Genomic DNA, 14,792 nt, shown 5'->3' with positions numbered 1-14,792 from the left:
TTCAAACAGATGCCATTAATACAGGTAACGAGTGGAGGACAGAGGAGCCTCTTAAAGAAGAAGTTACAGGTCTGTGCGAGCCAGAAATCTTGCTTGTTTGTAGGTGACCAAATACTTATTTTCCACCATAATTTGCAAATAAATTTATAAAAAATCCTACAATGTGATTTTCTGGATTTTTTTTTCTCAATTTGTCTTTCATAGTTGACGTGTACCTATGATGAAAATTACAGGCCTCTCTCATCTTTTTAAGTGGGAGAACATGCACAAATAGTGGCTGACTAAATACTTTTTTTCCCCACTGTATAACCCCTGGTTCACCCCAGACTTGACTGCCCTTGACCAGCACAAAATCATCCTGTGGTGTACTGCATTAGCATCGAACAGCCCCCGCAATATGCAACTTTTCAGGGAAGTCAGGAACCAATATACACAATCAGTTAGGAAGCAAAGGCTAGCTTTTTCAAACAGAAATTTGCATCCTGTAGCACTAACCGATAAATCTACGATAATTGAGAATTTCAACAAGCATTTTGCTATGGCTGGCCATGCTTTCCACCTGGCTACCCCTACCCCGGCCACCAGCTCTACACCCTCCGCTGCAACCTAGGTGTCTGGTTAGACTGTAAACTCTCCTTCCAGGCTCACATTAAGCATCTCCAATCCAAAGTTAAATCTAGAATTGGCTTCCTATTTCGCAACAAAGCCTCCTTCACTCATGCTGCCAAACATGCCCTCGTAAAACTGACTATCCTACCGATCCTTGACTTCGGCGATGTCATTTACAAAATAGCCTCCAACACTACTCAGCAAATTGGATGTAGTCTATCAATCAATTTCAATCAATTTTATTTTATATAGCCCTTCTTACATCAGCTAATATCTCGAAGTGCTGTACAGAAACCCAGCCTAAAACCCCAAACAGCTAGTAATGCAGGTGTAGAAGCACGGTGGCTAGGAAAAACTCCCTAGAAAGGCGAAAACCTAGGAAGAAACCTAGAGAGGAACCAGGCTATGAGGGGTGGCCAGTCCTCTTCTGGCTGTGCCGGGTGAAGATTATAACAGAACCATGCCAAGATGTTCAAAAATGTTCATAAGTGACAAGCATGGTCAAATAATAATCAGGAATAAATCTCAGTTGGCTTTTCATAGCCGATCATTAAGAGTTGAAAACAGCAGGTCTGGGACAGGTAGGGGTTCCATAACCGCAGGCAGAACAGTTGAAACTGGAATAGCAGCAAGGCCAGGCGGACTGGGGACAGCAAGGAGTCACCACGGCCGGTAGTCCCGACGTATGGTCCTAGGGCTCAGGTCTCTCAGTTGGCTTTTCATAGCTGATCATTAAGAGTTGAAAACAGCAGGTCTGGGACAGGTAGGGGTTTCGTAACCGCAGGCAGAACAGTTGAAACTGGAATAGCAGCAAGGCCAGGCGGACTGGGGACAGCAAGGTGTCATCATGCCCGGTAGTCCTGACGTATGGTCCTAGGGCTCAGGTTCTCAGAGAGAAAGAGAGAACGAGAGAATTAGAGAGAGCATACTTAAATTCACACAGGACACTGGATAAGACAGGAGAAGTACTCCAGGTATAACCAACTAACCCCAGCCCCCCGACACATAAACTACTGCAGCATAAATACTGGAGGCTGAGACAGGAGCGGTCCGGAGACACTGTGGCCCCATCCGAAGAAACCCCCGGACAGGGCCAAACAGGAAGGATATAACCCCACCCACTCTGCCAAAGCACAGCCCCCGCACCACTAGAGGGATATCCTCAACCACCAACTTACAATCCTGAGACAAGGCCGAGTATAGCCCACAGAGGTCTCCACCACAGCACAAACCAAGGGGGGGCGCCAACCCAGACAGGAAGATCACGTCAGTAACTCAACCCACTCAAGTGACGCACCCCTCCCAGGGACGGCATGAAAGAGCACCAGCAAGCCAGTGACTCAGCCCCTGCAACAGGGTTAGAGGCAGAGAACCCCAGTGGAGAGGGGAACCGGCCTGGCAGAGACAGCAAGGGCTGTTCGTTGCTCCAGAGCCTTTCCGTTCACCTTCACACTCCTGGGCCAGACTACACTCAATCATATGACCTACTGAAGAGATAAGTCTTCAGTAAAGACTTAAAGGTTGAGACCGAGTCTGCGTCTCTCACATGGGTAGGCAGACTGTTCCATAAAAATGGAGATCTATAGGAGAAAGCCCTGCCTCCCGCTGTTTGCTTAGAAATTCTAGGGACAATTAGGAGGCCTGCGTCTTGTGACCGTAGCGTACGTATTGGTATGTACGGCAGGACCAACTCGGAAAGATAGGTAGGAGCAAGCCCATGTAACGCTTTATAGGTTAACAGTAAAACCTTGAAATCAGCCCTTGCCTTAACAGGAAGCCAGTGTAGGGAAGCTAGCACTGGAGTAATATGATCAAATTTCTTGGTTCTAGTCAGGATTCTAGCAGCCGTATTTAGCACTAACTGAAGTTTATTTAGTGCTTTATCCGGGTAGCCGGAAAATAGAGCATTGCAGTAGTCTAACCTAGAAGTAACAAATGCATGGATTAATTTTTCTGCATCATTTTTGGACAGAACATTTCTGATTTTTGCAATGTTACGTACATGGAAAAAAGCTGTCCTTGAAACAGTCTTGATATGTTCGTCAAAAGAGAGATCAGGGTCAAGAGTAACGCCGAGGTCCTTCACAGTTTTATTTGAGACGACTTTACAACCATCAAGATGAATTGTCAGATTTAACAGAAGATCTCTTTGTTTCTTGGGACCTAGAACAAGCATCTCTGTTTTGTCCGAGTTTAAAAGTAAAACGTTTTCAGCCATCCACTTCCTTATGTCTGAAACACAGGCTTCTAGCGAGGGCAATTTTGGGGCTTCACCATGTTTCATTGAAATGTACAGCTGTGTGTCATCCGCATAGCAGTGAAAGTTAACATTATGTTTTCGAATAACATCCCCAAGAGGTAAATTATATAGTGAAAACAATAGTGGTCCTAAAACGGAACCTTGAGGAACACCGAAATGTACAGTTGATTTGTCGGAGGACAGACCATTCACAGAGACAAACTGATATCTTTCCGACAGGTAAGATCTAAACCAGGCCAGAACTTGTCCGTGTAGACCAATTTGGGTTTCCAGTCTCTCCAAAAGAATGTGGTGATCGATGGTGTCAAAGGCAGCACTAAGGTCTAGTAGCACGAGGACAGATGCAGAGCCTCGGTCTGACGCCATTAAAAGGTCATTTACCACCTTCACAAGTGCAGTCTCAGTGCTATGATGGGGTCTAAAACCAGACTGAAGCATTTCGTATACATTGTTTGTCTTCAGAAAGGCAGTGAGTTGCTGCGCAACAGCTTTTTCTAAAATTTTTGAGAGGAATGGAAGATTCGATATAGGCCGATAGTTTTTTATATTTTCCGGGTCAAGGTTTGGCTTTTTCAAGAGAGGCTTTATCACTGCCACTTTTAGTGAGTTTGGTACACATCCGGTGGATAGAGAGCTGTTTATTATGTTCAACATAGGAGGGCCAAGCACAGGAAGCAGCTCCTTCAGCAGTTTAGTAGGAATAGGATCCAGTATGCAGCTTGAAGGTTTAGAGGCCATGATTATTTTCATCATTGTGTCAAGAGATATAGTACTAAAACACTTAAGTGTCTCTCCCGATCCCAGGCCCTCGCAGAGCTGTGCAGATCCAGGACAGCTAAGCCCTGGAGGAATACGCAGATTCAAAGAGGAGTCCGTAATTTGCTTTCTAATGGTCATGATCTTTTCCTCAAAGAAGTTCATGAATTTATTACTGCTGAAGTGAAAGCCATCCTCTCTTGGGGAATGCTGCTTTTTAGTTAGCTTTGCAACAGTATCAAAAAGAAATTTTGGATTATTCTTATTTTCCTCGATTAAGTTGGAAAAGTAGGATGATCGAGCAGCAGTGAGGGCTCTTCGGTACTGCACGGTACTGTCTTTCCAAGCTAGTCGGAAGACTTCCAGTTTGGTGTGGCGCCATTTCCGTTCCAATTTCCTGGAAGCTTGCTTCAAAGCTCGGGTATTTTCTGTATACCAGGGAGCTAGTTTCTTATGACAAATGTTTTTCGTTTTTAGGGGTGCAACTGCATCTAGGGTATTGCGCAAGGTTAAATTGAGTTCCTCAGTTAAGTGGTTAACTGATTTTTGTCCTCTGACGTCCTTGGGTAGGCAGAAGGAGTCTGGAAGGGCATCAAGGAATTTTTGTGTTGTCTGAGAATTTATAGCACGACTTTTGATGCTCCTTGGTTGGGGTCTGAGCAGATTATTTGTTGCGATTGCAAACGTAATAAAATGGTGGTCCGATAGTCCAGGATTTTGTGGAAAAACATTAAGATCTACAACATTTATTCCATGGGACAAAACTAGGTCCAGAGTATGACTGTGGCAGTGAGTAGGTCCAGAGACATGTTGGACAAAACCCACTGAGTCGATGATGGCTCCGAAATACTTTTGGAGTGGGTCTGTGGACTTCTCCATGTGAATATTAAAATCACCAAAAATTAGAATATGATCTGCTATGACTACAAGGTCTGATAGGAATTCAGGAAACTCAGAGAGGAACGCTGTATATGGCCCAGGAGGCCTGTAAACAGTAGCTATAAAAAGTGATTGAGTAGGCTGCATAGATTTCATGACTAGAAGCTCAAAAGATGAAAACGCCATATTTTTTTTTGTAAATTGAAATTTGCTATCGTAAATGTTAGCAACACCTCCGCCTTTGCGGGATGCACGGGGAATATGGTCACTAGTGTAACCAGGAGGTGAGGCCTCATTTAACACAGCAAATTCATCAGGCTTAAGCCATGTTTCAGTCAGGCCAATCACATCAAGATTATGATCAGTGATTAGTTCATTGACTATGACTGCCTTTGAAGTGAGGGATCTAACATTAAGTAACCCTATTTTGAGATGTGAGGTATCACGATCTCTTTCAATAATGGCAGGAATGGAGGAGGTCTTTATCACAGTGCCATCCGTTTTGTCACCAAAGCCCCATATACTAACCACCATTGTGACCTGTACGCTCTCGTTGGTTGGCCCTCACTACATATTCGTCGCCAAACCCACTGGCTTCAGGTCATCTATAAATCACTGATAGACAAATCCCCGCCTTATCTTAGCTCATTGGTCACCATAGAAACACCCACCCGTAGTATGCGCTCCAGCAGGTATATCTCACTGGTCATCCCCAAAGTCAACACCTCCTTTGGCCGCCATTCCTTCCAGTTCTCTGCTGCCAATGACTGGAACGAACTGCAAAAATCTCTGAAGCTGGAGACTCTTATCTCCCTCACTAATTTTATGCATCAGTTGTCAGAGCAGCTTACCGATCACTGCACCAGTACACAGCCCATCTGTAATTAGCCCACCCAACTACCTCATCCCCATATTGTTATTTATTTTGCTCATTTGCACCCCAGTATATCTATTTGCACATCTATCACTCCAGTGTTAATACTAAATTGTAATTATTTTGCACTATGGCCTATTTATTGCCTTACCTTCATAACTTACTACATTCGCACACACTGTATATAGATTTTCTATTGTGTTTTTGACTGTACGTTTTGTTTATCCCATATGTAACTCTGTGTTGTTGTTTTTATCACACTGCTTTGCTTTATCTTGGCCAGGTCGCAGTTGTACTTGAACTTGTTCTCAACTGGCTTACCTGGTTAAATAAAGGTATAAAAAAGTGGCCTTTTATTGTCCCCAACACAAGGTGCACCTGTGTAATGATCATGCTGTTTAATCAGTTTCTTGATATGCCACACCTGTCAGGTGGATGGATTATCTTGGCAAAGGAGAAATGATCACTAACGGGGATATAAACAAATTTGTTCACTACATTTGAGAGAAATAAGCTTTTTGTGCATATGGAAGATTTCTGGGATCTTTTATTTCAGCTCATGAAACATGGCATCAACACTTTACATGTTGCATTTATATTTTTGTTCGGTATATATACTATACAGCTCAATGGGATTGCTTTCATTGTGATGCACTGATTTAACAATTTTTTTCATACACTGATTTATTTATGAATTTTTTAGACTATCATTCTTCCCAACTAATGAATATATTGTTTATTCTCCATCGCTGTCTTTTTATCCTTTCACTCTACCTCGTTAGCAAGGTGGGGGTAATTATTTGAACCTGTAAGTGGTAATGCATCCATCCAAAGCGCTCTTTCTCTCTCTCTCACTCAGTCTCTCTTTCTCTCTCACTTTCAAGAGGTAGCTTTGATATTTTCTCACCAGATGCAATTAGAGCCTCTTAAACCCTCTCCAAATGCTCTCCGGTGACTCATCCATCGCTGTGTGTGTGCGTGCACATGCGAGACTGCTTGCCTCACCATCTCCTGACCTTTTCCATCTATTGCTTTCTTATTTTCTTTCTCTCCCACTTGTTATTTCTCTCTTTCAGCCTCCCCCTCTCTACATTTCTCCTTCTGCCTCTTCTAAACCTGCCTTTCTTTTTCTTTCCCTATCACTTTCTCCCTACATTTCTGTCTCTCATCCAGACAGTCCTCAAGAGAAAAACTATTGTCTGTGTGTGTGCGTACACACACGCAAGTACATCGGAGGATGGCAATTATAAATGCAAGCAGCTCAGCCGACCCGACGGACCAAAAGACGTTGCGTCGAAAATGGGATCCTATTCCCTATATAGTGCACTACTTTTGACCAAGGCCCATAGGTAATATGGTGCCATTCGGAACGCACCCATAGACTCACAACACCTCCAGACATGACTCAGAGATGTTACCACATCTGCCAAAACAGATGTGGCTCTAACCTACTCTCGCTCTACAGTACTACACATCTACTACAACTGTTCTCCACAACACCTGGAGTTAAAAATGCCTTGGAAACAGGGTAGTGAGCTGACTGATAACTATTAGCTAATGGCTGAGTATTTAACACTATGTCTGGCACTTGCATATAGCTTTGGGTTGAGTTATCGTGTCATTATGGTTATGACAGACTGTGACATTAGAGATGTGTCGATTAGCACTGGACTGCACTGCAGGGTTAGGGTCAATTCAGGAAGTAAAGTGAGTAGTCCCCTGTAGCTCAGTTGGTAGAGCATGGCGCTTGGAACGCCAGGGTTGTGGGTTCGTTTCCCACGGGGGGCCAGTATGAAAATGTATGCACTCACTAACTGTAAGTCGCTCTGGATAAGAGCGTCTGCTAATTGACTCAAATGTAAAAATGTAAAATTCAGGAAGTGAAGTGAATTCGGTCAATTCAGGAAGAAAAGTGAAATGTCAATGCCAATTTTCCTATTAGCTCTTCCATGCGCAAAATTGGAATTTCATTTTACTTCCTGATTTGATTTGTCTAGGTACATTAATACCAGTATTTGTTACTATAATGACCTTGGTTTGTGTGAATTAAAATAGAATTGACCCCAACCCTGCTTTACTGGCAAGTGCAGTGGCCACATGTTTGTATATGCAGTTTCCTGCACTGTAGCTTATTCACCAGCATTGCTCTGGACTGTGGTTGAACCATCCTTCCTGGTGACGTGGTCGATGTGAACATACACAGACATGTGGTGTCACCACAGATGGCAGATGGGCCTCAAGATAGGGTGGGCAGGCGGGCGGGGGGGGGTTGGGGTGGGGGAGTAGGAGGATGAGGAAGAGGGTGATAGCGCTGTCCTTACACCTCAACTGGCTGGGCCTCTTTAGTTTACACTGCATTAGATACACAGAAACAGAAAAAGAGAGAGAAATAGAGGAAGGGAGAGTGAGTGACATGAGAGAGTGGGAGGAATTAGAGAACAAGGAACCAGGGTACAGTATTTGAGAGAGAGATTCAGAGAGAGATGAAGTCTAGAAAGAGGAGATAAAATACAGAGAGAGGGGATAAAATCTGGTAGAGAGAAAGAAGAAAAAGTGAGCTGAGAGAGTTTACAGAGAGAGGGATGAGGGTAAATTGAGACTAGCTGTGAAAGTGAAGAGGGGGCAGATATTGAGAGAGGAGAGAGTGAGAAGAAAGAGAGGGGTTTCTTTAAAATGATATCAAATCAGAAACCTCTTTTCTCTCTTGGAAAGTGGAAGGAAGGTGTGATCTGTATCATCCACACAGAGGTTGTGTAAGCTGAGTTTGAAGCGTGTGTACGTGACGCACTGTTTCCACTTTTACTCGAAAGAGGCCCTAGCATCCACCTCAGAGCGCCAGGTGGCCAAAGCCCTGCGCAAACCCACGCAGCTGCTCACTTACACACGCCCACACACACACAAACACACACACAGACACAAAACAGGGTTTTATTTCACAGACATGCAGGAATACACAATGGCTTTAGCTCACAAAAAATCAGAGATAAAATCAGTCACATATGTACATCCATACACACACATACTTTTCACAGGGCTCATTCGTACATACACAGAATAACATGATATTGGATAAAAACATGCAGGGTTAAGCTTCAAAAATATGCACTGTGTACACAGGGATACAACACATACAGTGCCGTGAAAAATATTTGCCACTTTTCTGATTTTCTCTATTTTTGCATATTTTGGACACTGAATGTTATCAGATCTTCAACCAAAACCTAATACTAGATAATGTGATGAGGTGGTGTTGAAGGAGTCAGGAGCAGGAGGGTAAATCACAGAATAACAGGCTTTATTCCGCAAAATACAGGTTTACGCAGAACTGCGTCAAACACACTCCAGGGCACAAAACAGGTGTACTGGAAAATACAAGGCACACAGGAAAATACTCCCGTCGAACAAAATACACAAGCTTCACTAACCTTCACAATAAACAATCACCCACAAGGACAAGGGGGCAGAGGGAACACTTATACACAGACTAATTAGCGGATTAGAACCAGGTGTGTATGATAACGAGACAAGACAATTGTGATGATGATTGGGGCGGCAGTGGTTAGTACTCCGGTGACGACGAACGCCGAAGCCTGCCCGAACAAGGAGGGGAGGCAGCCTCGGCCGAAGTCGTGACAGATAAAAGGAACCTGACTGAACACTTTTTTCATTTATTTAATAAACAAAGTTATACAACACCCAATGCCACTGTGTGAACAAGTAATTGCCCCCTTACACTCATAACAGGACCCATGTCGTCCCAAAAGTTCAAATTTTGAATCATCTGTCCATAGACATTCTTTCAGGAGTCTTGACGATCATCCAGGTGCATCTAGGTGCTTTTTGGCAAACTTCAGTCAAATTTTTGGACAACATGGGTCCTGTTATGTCTGAGAAAAACCAAACATTGCATTCCATGGTAAGAACCGCATACCAACAGTCAAACATGGTGGTGGTAGTGTGATGGTTTAGGGATACTTTGCTGCCTCAAGACCTGGACGACTTGCCATCATTGAAGGAAACATGAATTTTGCTCTGTATCAGAGAATTTAAAGGAGAATGTCTGTCCACCTGGTCAGTCTATGTCTTGGAAAGAGCAGGTGTTCATAATGTTTTGTCCACTCAGTGTATATCCGATTATATAGCTTTATGCTTACTATTTAGTACGGTAAACTCAGATTGACACTGATTGTCACATACAGTTGAACTCGGAAGTTTACATACACTTAGGTTGGAGTCATTAAAACTCGTTTTTCAACCACTCCACAAATTTCTTGTTAACAAACTATAGTTTTGGCAAGTCGATTAAGGCATCTACTTTCTCCATGTCACAAGTAATTTTTCCAACAATTGTTTACAGACAGATTATTTCACTTATAATTCACTGTATCACAATTCCAGTGGGTCAGAAATGTACATACACTAAGTTGACCGTGCCTTTAAACAGCTTGGAAAATTCCAGAAAATGATGTAATGGCTTTAGAAGCTTCTGATAGGCTAATTGACATCATTTGAGTCAATTGGAGGTGTACCTGTGGATGTATTTCAAGGCCTACCTTCAAACTCAGTGCCTCTTTGCTTGACATCATGGGAAAATCAAAAGAAATAAGCCAAGACCTCAGAAAGGAATTGTAGACCTCCACAAGTCTGGTTTATCCTTGGGAGCAATTTCCAAATGCCTTAAGGTCCCACGTTCATCTGTACAAACAATAGTACGCAAGTATAAACACCATGGGACCACGCAGCCGTCATACAGCTCAGGAAAGAGACGTGTTCTGTCTCCTAGAGATGAACATACTTTGGTGCGAAAAGTGCAATTCAATCCCAGAACAACAGCAAAGGACCTTGTGAAGATGCTGGAGGAAACGGGTACAAAAGTATCTATATCCACAGTAAAACAAGTCCTATATCGACATAACCTGAAAGACCGCTCAGCAAGGAAGAAGCCACTGCTCCAACACCGCCATAAAAAAGCCAGACTACGGTTTGCAACTGCATATGGGGACAAAGATCTTACTTTTTGGAGAAATGTCCTCTGGTCTGATGAAACAAAAATAGAACTGTTTGGCCATAATGACCATCATTATGTTTGGAGGAAAAAGGGGGGATGCTTGCAAGCCGAAGAACACTATCCCAACCGTGAAGCACGGGGGTGGCAGCATCATGCTGTGGGGGTGCTTTGCTGCAGGAGGGTCTGGTCCACTTCACAAAATAGATGGCATCATGACGAAGGAAAATTATGTTGATATATTGAAGCAACATCTCAAGACATCAGTCAGCAAGTTAAAGCTTGGTCGCAAATGGGTCTTCCAAATGGACAATGACCACAAGCATACTTCCAAAGTTGTGGCAAAATGGCTTAAGGACAACAAAGTCAAGGTATTGGAGTGGCCATCACAAAGCCCTGACCTAAATGCTATAGAACATTTGAGGGCAGAACTGAAAAGGCGTGTGTGAGCAAGGAGGCCTACAAACCTGACTCAGTTACACCAGCTCTGTCAGGAGGAATGGGCCAAAATTCACCCAACTTATTGTGGGAAGCTTGTGGAAGGCTACCCGAAACGTTTGACCCAAGTTAAACAATTTAAAGGCAATGCTACCATATACTAATTGAGTGTATGTAAACTTCTGACCCACTGGGAATGTGATGAAATAAATAAAAGCTGAAATAAATCACTCTACTATTATTCGGACATTTCACATTCTTAAAATAAAGTGGTGATCCTAACTGACCTAAGACAGGGAATTTTTACTAGGATTAAATGTCAGGAATTTTGAAAAACTGAGTTTAAATGTATTTGGCTAAGGTGTATGTAAGCTTCCGACTTCAACTGTAGGTGAGGAAATTTCCCTGCAGGAAATGCTTAGCTTGTATACTGATTGTAAAAGGGAGTTTTTTTTTTTTAGATGTCTTTTTAGCAAACTAGATAAGACAAAGTTTCCCAAATGTCATTAAAAAATATATGTCTTTACCGGGTTGAGATCTTGTTATCTGAAGTCTTTACAACCAGGAAACCAGTTTACAACGACTAAATGATGTCATTCTGATTTTGTCCTCTGGGTTGGGAGTAAGCCTTTTCTCTACCAACATATTTCAATAAACACTAGCTCTCTCTCATCCCATTGTATCTCACTCAATCAATGAAATTGTTCAGTTGTTCCAGCACTCTGTAGTGGAATGGATTGTTCTCTGGTAGCATTTACCTGATATGTACTGTACCGTTTGAGTGTGGTCAATTTAGATCGTTTCCTATGTCTTACAGTGAAGACCATTTTCAACCCAGCGCCGGCCATTCCAGACCTGGATCCCGATTTCTACAGAGCCTCTGATGTGTTCTGCTGTAATGAATCAGAGGTGAGATATATAGACAATGTGAAGCAACACACACATATTTCTGAGACGCAGTACCAAGCACTGAAGCCTGCAGTTAAAAAACCTTATTCCCTCCCTCTTTGACAACCATTTGATTGTATTCTCAGGGTCACGGCCCTGTACATCAGTAGCATAGCAGCTGCCTCAGAAGGAAGTAACCCCTTCTGGCTTGAATGGAAAAGATGATTCCATCCCTCTATTCCTCCCCTCCCTCCATTTACGGTAAAGGGTGTTATGGAGCCACCTTAGCCTCACACCTCCACTGTCAGAGATGACAGATGGGGATTGATGGGAAACATAGTTAGAAACAACAACAGGGCAGATATGTTGAAAGAGTGAGCCAGATTCACCCCCGGGGTAACACAAGAGGTGAGTTTGCCCAGAAATGTATCTTAGAGACTTTGATGTGGTCGGGGGGGGGGGGGGGGGGGGGGGGGGGGGGCTGCTTTCCAGGTGGGTACTTGAAAGCGAGAGTTGACGATGAAGCCAACCGTCTGTCTTTTTCTCTTGTACGTTTGAGTGTAAGACACACACACTCATTGCGTTCACCCTCTCACCGCTGCTCATATTTCAGTCAAGGCAGTGAAATGATTCACTCTCCAGAGCACGCAAATGGGCTCCTCCAATGAGTAAGAAGACAGACAGCTCTTTTTCTTATTTGGTAGCCGACCAGAACAGGGTGGCACCAGGGACTACGAGCACCAATAATATACTTTGTGTAGTTTATTTTTCAACTGTCAAGGTATTGTTGGCTTTGAAGCTTCATAGAGGATGAATTGAAAGACATTTACATTTACATTTTAGTCATTTAGCAGACGCTCTTATCCAGAGCGACTTACAGGAGCAGCCTCCGTTTGTGTTTCGTGTCAGTGGTAGTGGTGCCCTGATCCCCCACAGAGTGGGGAGCTAGCTGAGATCACTGTCTGGGCAGGTGTGGAGGCTTGACAGACAAGATGGACACCCAGTCCTCATCTTAAACCCCTACCCTTTTGTGTGTGTGTGTGTGTGTGGTCTGCCAGTGCCATGCTGGACCTTGAGGGGGGCTGAAGGATGACAAAGTGCAGGCACTCTTTGATCCACAGCTCACATAGCATGTTGACGTGTTTATAGTGATGGGAATTAGCATCGCTGTCCATTAAGGACCTCACACTAACTAGCTGCTATATAAATCAAATCAAATTGTATTTGACACATGCTTCGTAAACAGCAGCTGTAGACTAACAGTGAAATGGTTACTTACGGGCCCTTTCCCAACAACGCAGAGATAGAATAATAGAAAGATAACGAGTAATATAGTTGCTGGATAGGTAGGGAAGAGTCAGGTAAGTCGCGCCAAAGGGTTAGTTGAGCCTAGGAAACTATACACAAATGTGTCCCAATGCTCAATTAACCCAATTCCCAGGATAAGTTGTGCCAAGAGACCACTTTTTTTTTGACAAGCTATGTTTTCAAAATTGTTACATTGACATGAATTCTGATTATTTCCAGGGATACACAACATCCTGAAATATATGTAGATGCCGGCTTTTGGCCCAAAATAAATAAATGAAAAGCCGATAAATACAATTGTTGCCGGCCAAATTGTCCAGGAGAAGAAAACTAATCCGTTGCAAAATACTTTTTATTCATTGATGGAAATACCAGTTGATGTGCTCCAACTTCAAAGGCAAAAATACTTCATAGGCTAATAAATCCTGAAGCTGCTTGGAAATGAGTGTTGGGTGTGTGTGTTTCTATTTTTACTCACGCAAAAGAAGCAAGGTCCTCATAAGCGACTTCAGCTAAGTGTACCCCGACTGGGCAAAATTGGCGAAGATTGTGTTGATTATCCCTGTTTCCAGTGTGCCCGCCGAGAAGGGATTCTTTCTCCAAAACAGAGTAAAGACGGCCTCAACATCGTGCCTTCTTGAGGACAAAGTAACGAGGTTGATGCGCAAGGTACTCCAAGGAGTTGGACAGTTTTGACTTCCCAACAGCAGCGGCTCACTTTGAACAGGCTATGGTCTGCCGCAAACACAAGTAATGAGAGGCCTAATTATTGTGTTCGTCAGGCCCAGTCCTAGCAGTTCTGCTGCCGCCCTGGGCTAGATCAACATATGCCACCCCTGTGTCCTGTATACTATAAAGATTAGGAATGGATTGAGACTAGACTAGAGTAATGATGTGTATCATGTGCAATTGGTGTATTTCAGTTGGGCTTACTCTGTAGCACTTGGAAACAAAACATTTTTGACAACTACTCATATCGGAGAGTTACAATGTTGCAATCACTAGGCAACCAACTGCATATAGTAGGAAACAGAGTTGTTATCAACAAGCCACATATATCACACACGACACGAGTCTCAACCCCAAGATAGTTCAAATTACATTTATTAACATCATTCAGTAGAACAGTAAAAGGAGTGAGATATAATTTGAGCTTTTGAAACAAGTGCTTTCATAAATGCATGGCGCGGGCCTCGTTTCACAGGAGCATTGTAAAATAAGCTTTCAATGAACCAACCTTAACAAATTTCATTTATTTACATATCGAATTTGATTGTCCAACATCAGTTTTATAATTTCATTTTGTGGCTGCCTTGAGTGTCCTCTTTCCACTGCTGTGGTGCAGAATCGCAGCAGGAATGGGGAGTGGGGCTAGAAGGGATCCAGCTTTTATATTAACATCAAACATTTTGAAAAAGTGCATTTTAGCTAACCATAACCCTTTTCCTAACCTTAACCTACTTCTCCTAACCTATACGTTAATTATCCTAACCTGCTGCGTAAGTTCTCCTAACCTGTTACGAAATGTCAAATCTGATGTTAATTTGACAAAAGCTGGATCCCTTCTAGCCATGACCGGCCGGCCCTGGTGTTCGTAGACAGCCATGTTTTTTTATTTATTAGGCCCAATTAAAATGTTAATGCCTAGGCTAAATTAAAGAGGCCTAGATTGTATTTGAAAACAGCTGTGTTTTGTTATTTATTAATTCACATTTTCATAGAAATAGCGTATAGGACAGGTCATTCACAAATTGTGTTATACAAATATATTTTGA

The 14,792-nt window shown here is 42.9% G+C and overlaps 1 protein-coding gene across 4 annotated transcripts in view; it reads left to right on the top strand.

Moving 5' to 3' along the window:
* rbks (ribokinase) overlaps positions 1-14,792 on the top strand; it is a 96,662-nt gene that overhangs the window by 64,785 nt on the left and 17,085 nt on the right. For all 4 annotated transcript variants that reach the window (XM_084144127.1, XM_084144125.1, XM_084144124.1 and 1 more), the window contains one exon: positions 11,639-11,730. In XM_084144127.1, coding sequence (XP_084000253.1) covers positions 11,639-11,730 — 92 coding nt within the window. The remainder of the gene's footprint in view (positions 1-11,638; positions 11,731-14,792) is intronic.

This window comes from Coregonus lavaretus, assembly GCF_964263955.1.
Source record: "Coregonus lavaretus genome assembly, chromosome: 27".
Lineage (NCBI taxonomy): Eukaryota > Metazoa > Chordata > Actinopteri > Salmoniformes > Salmonidae > Coregonus > Coregonus lavaretus.
The sequence above is the reverse complement of the archived record's forward strand: the minus strand, read 5'-3'. Positions and strand labels throughout refer to the sequence as shown.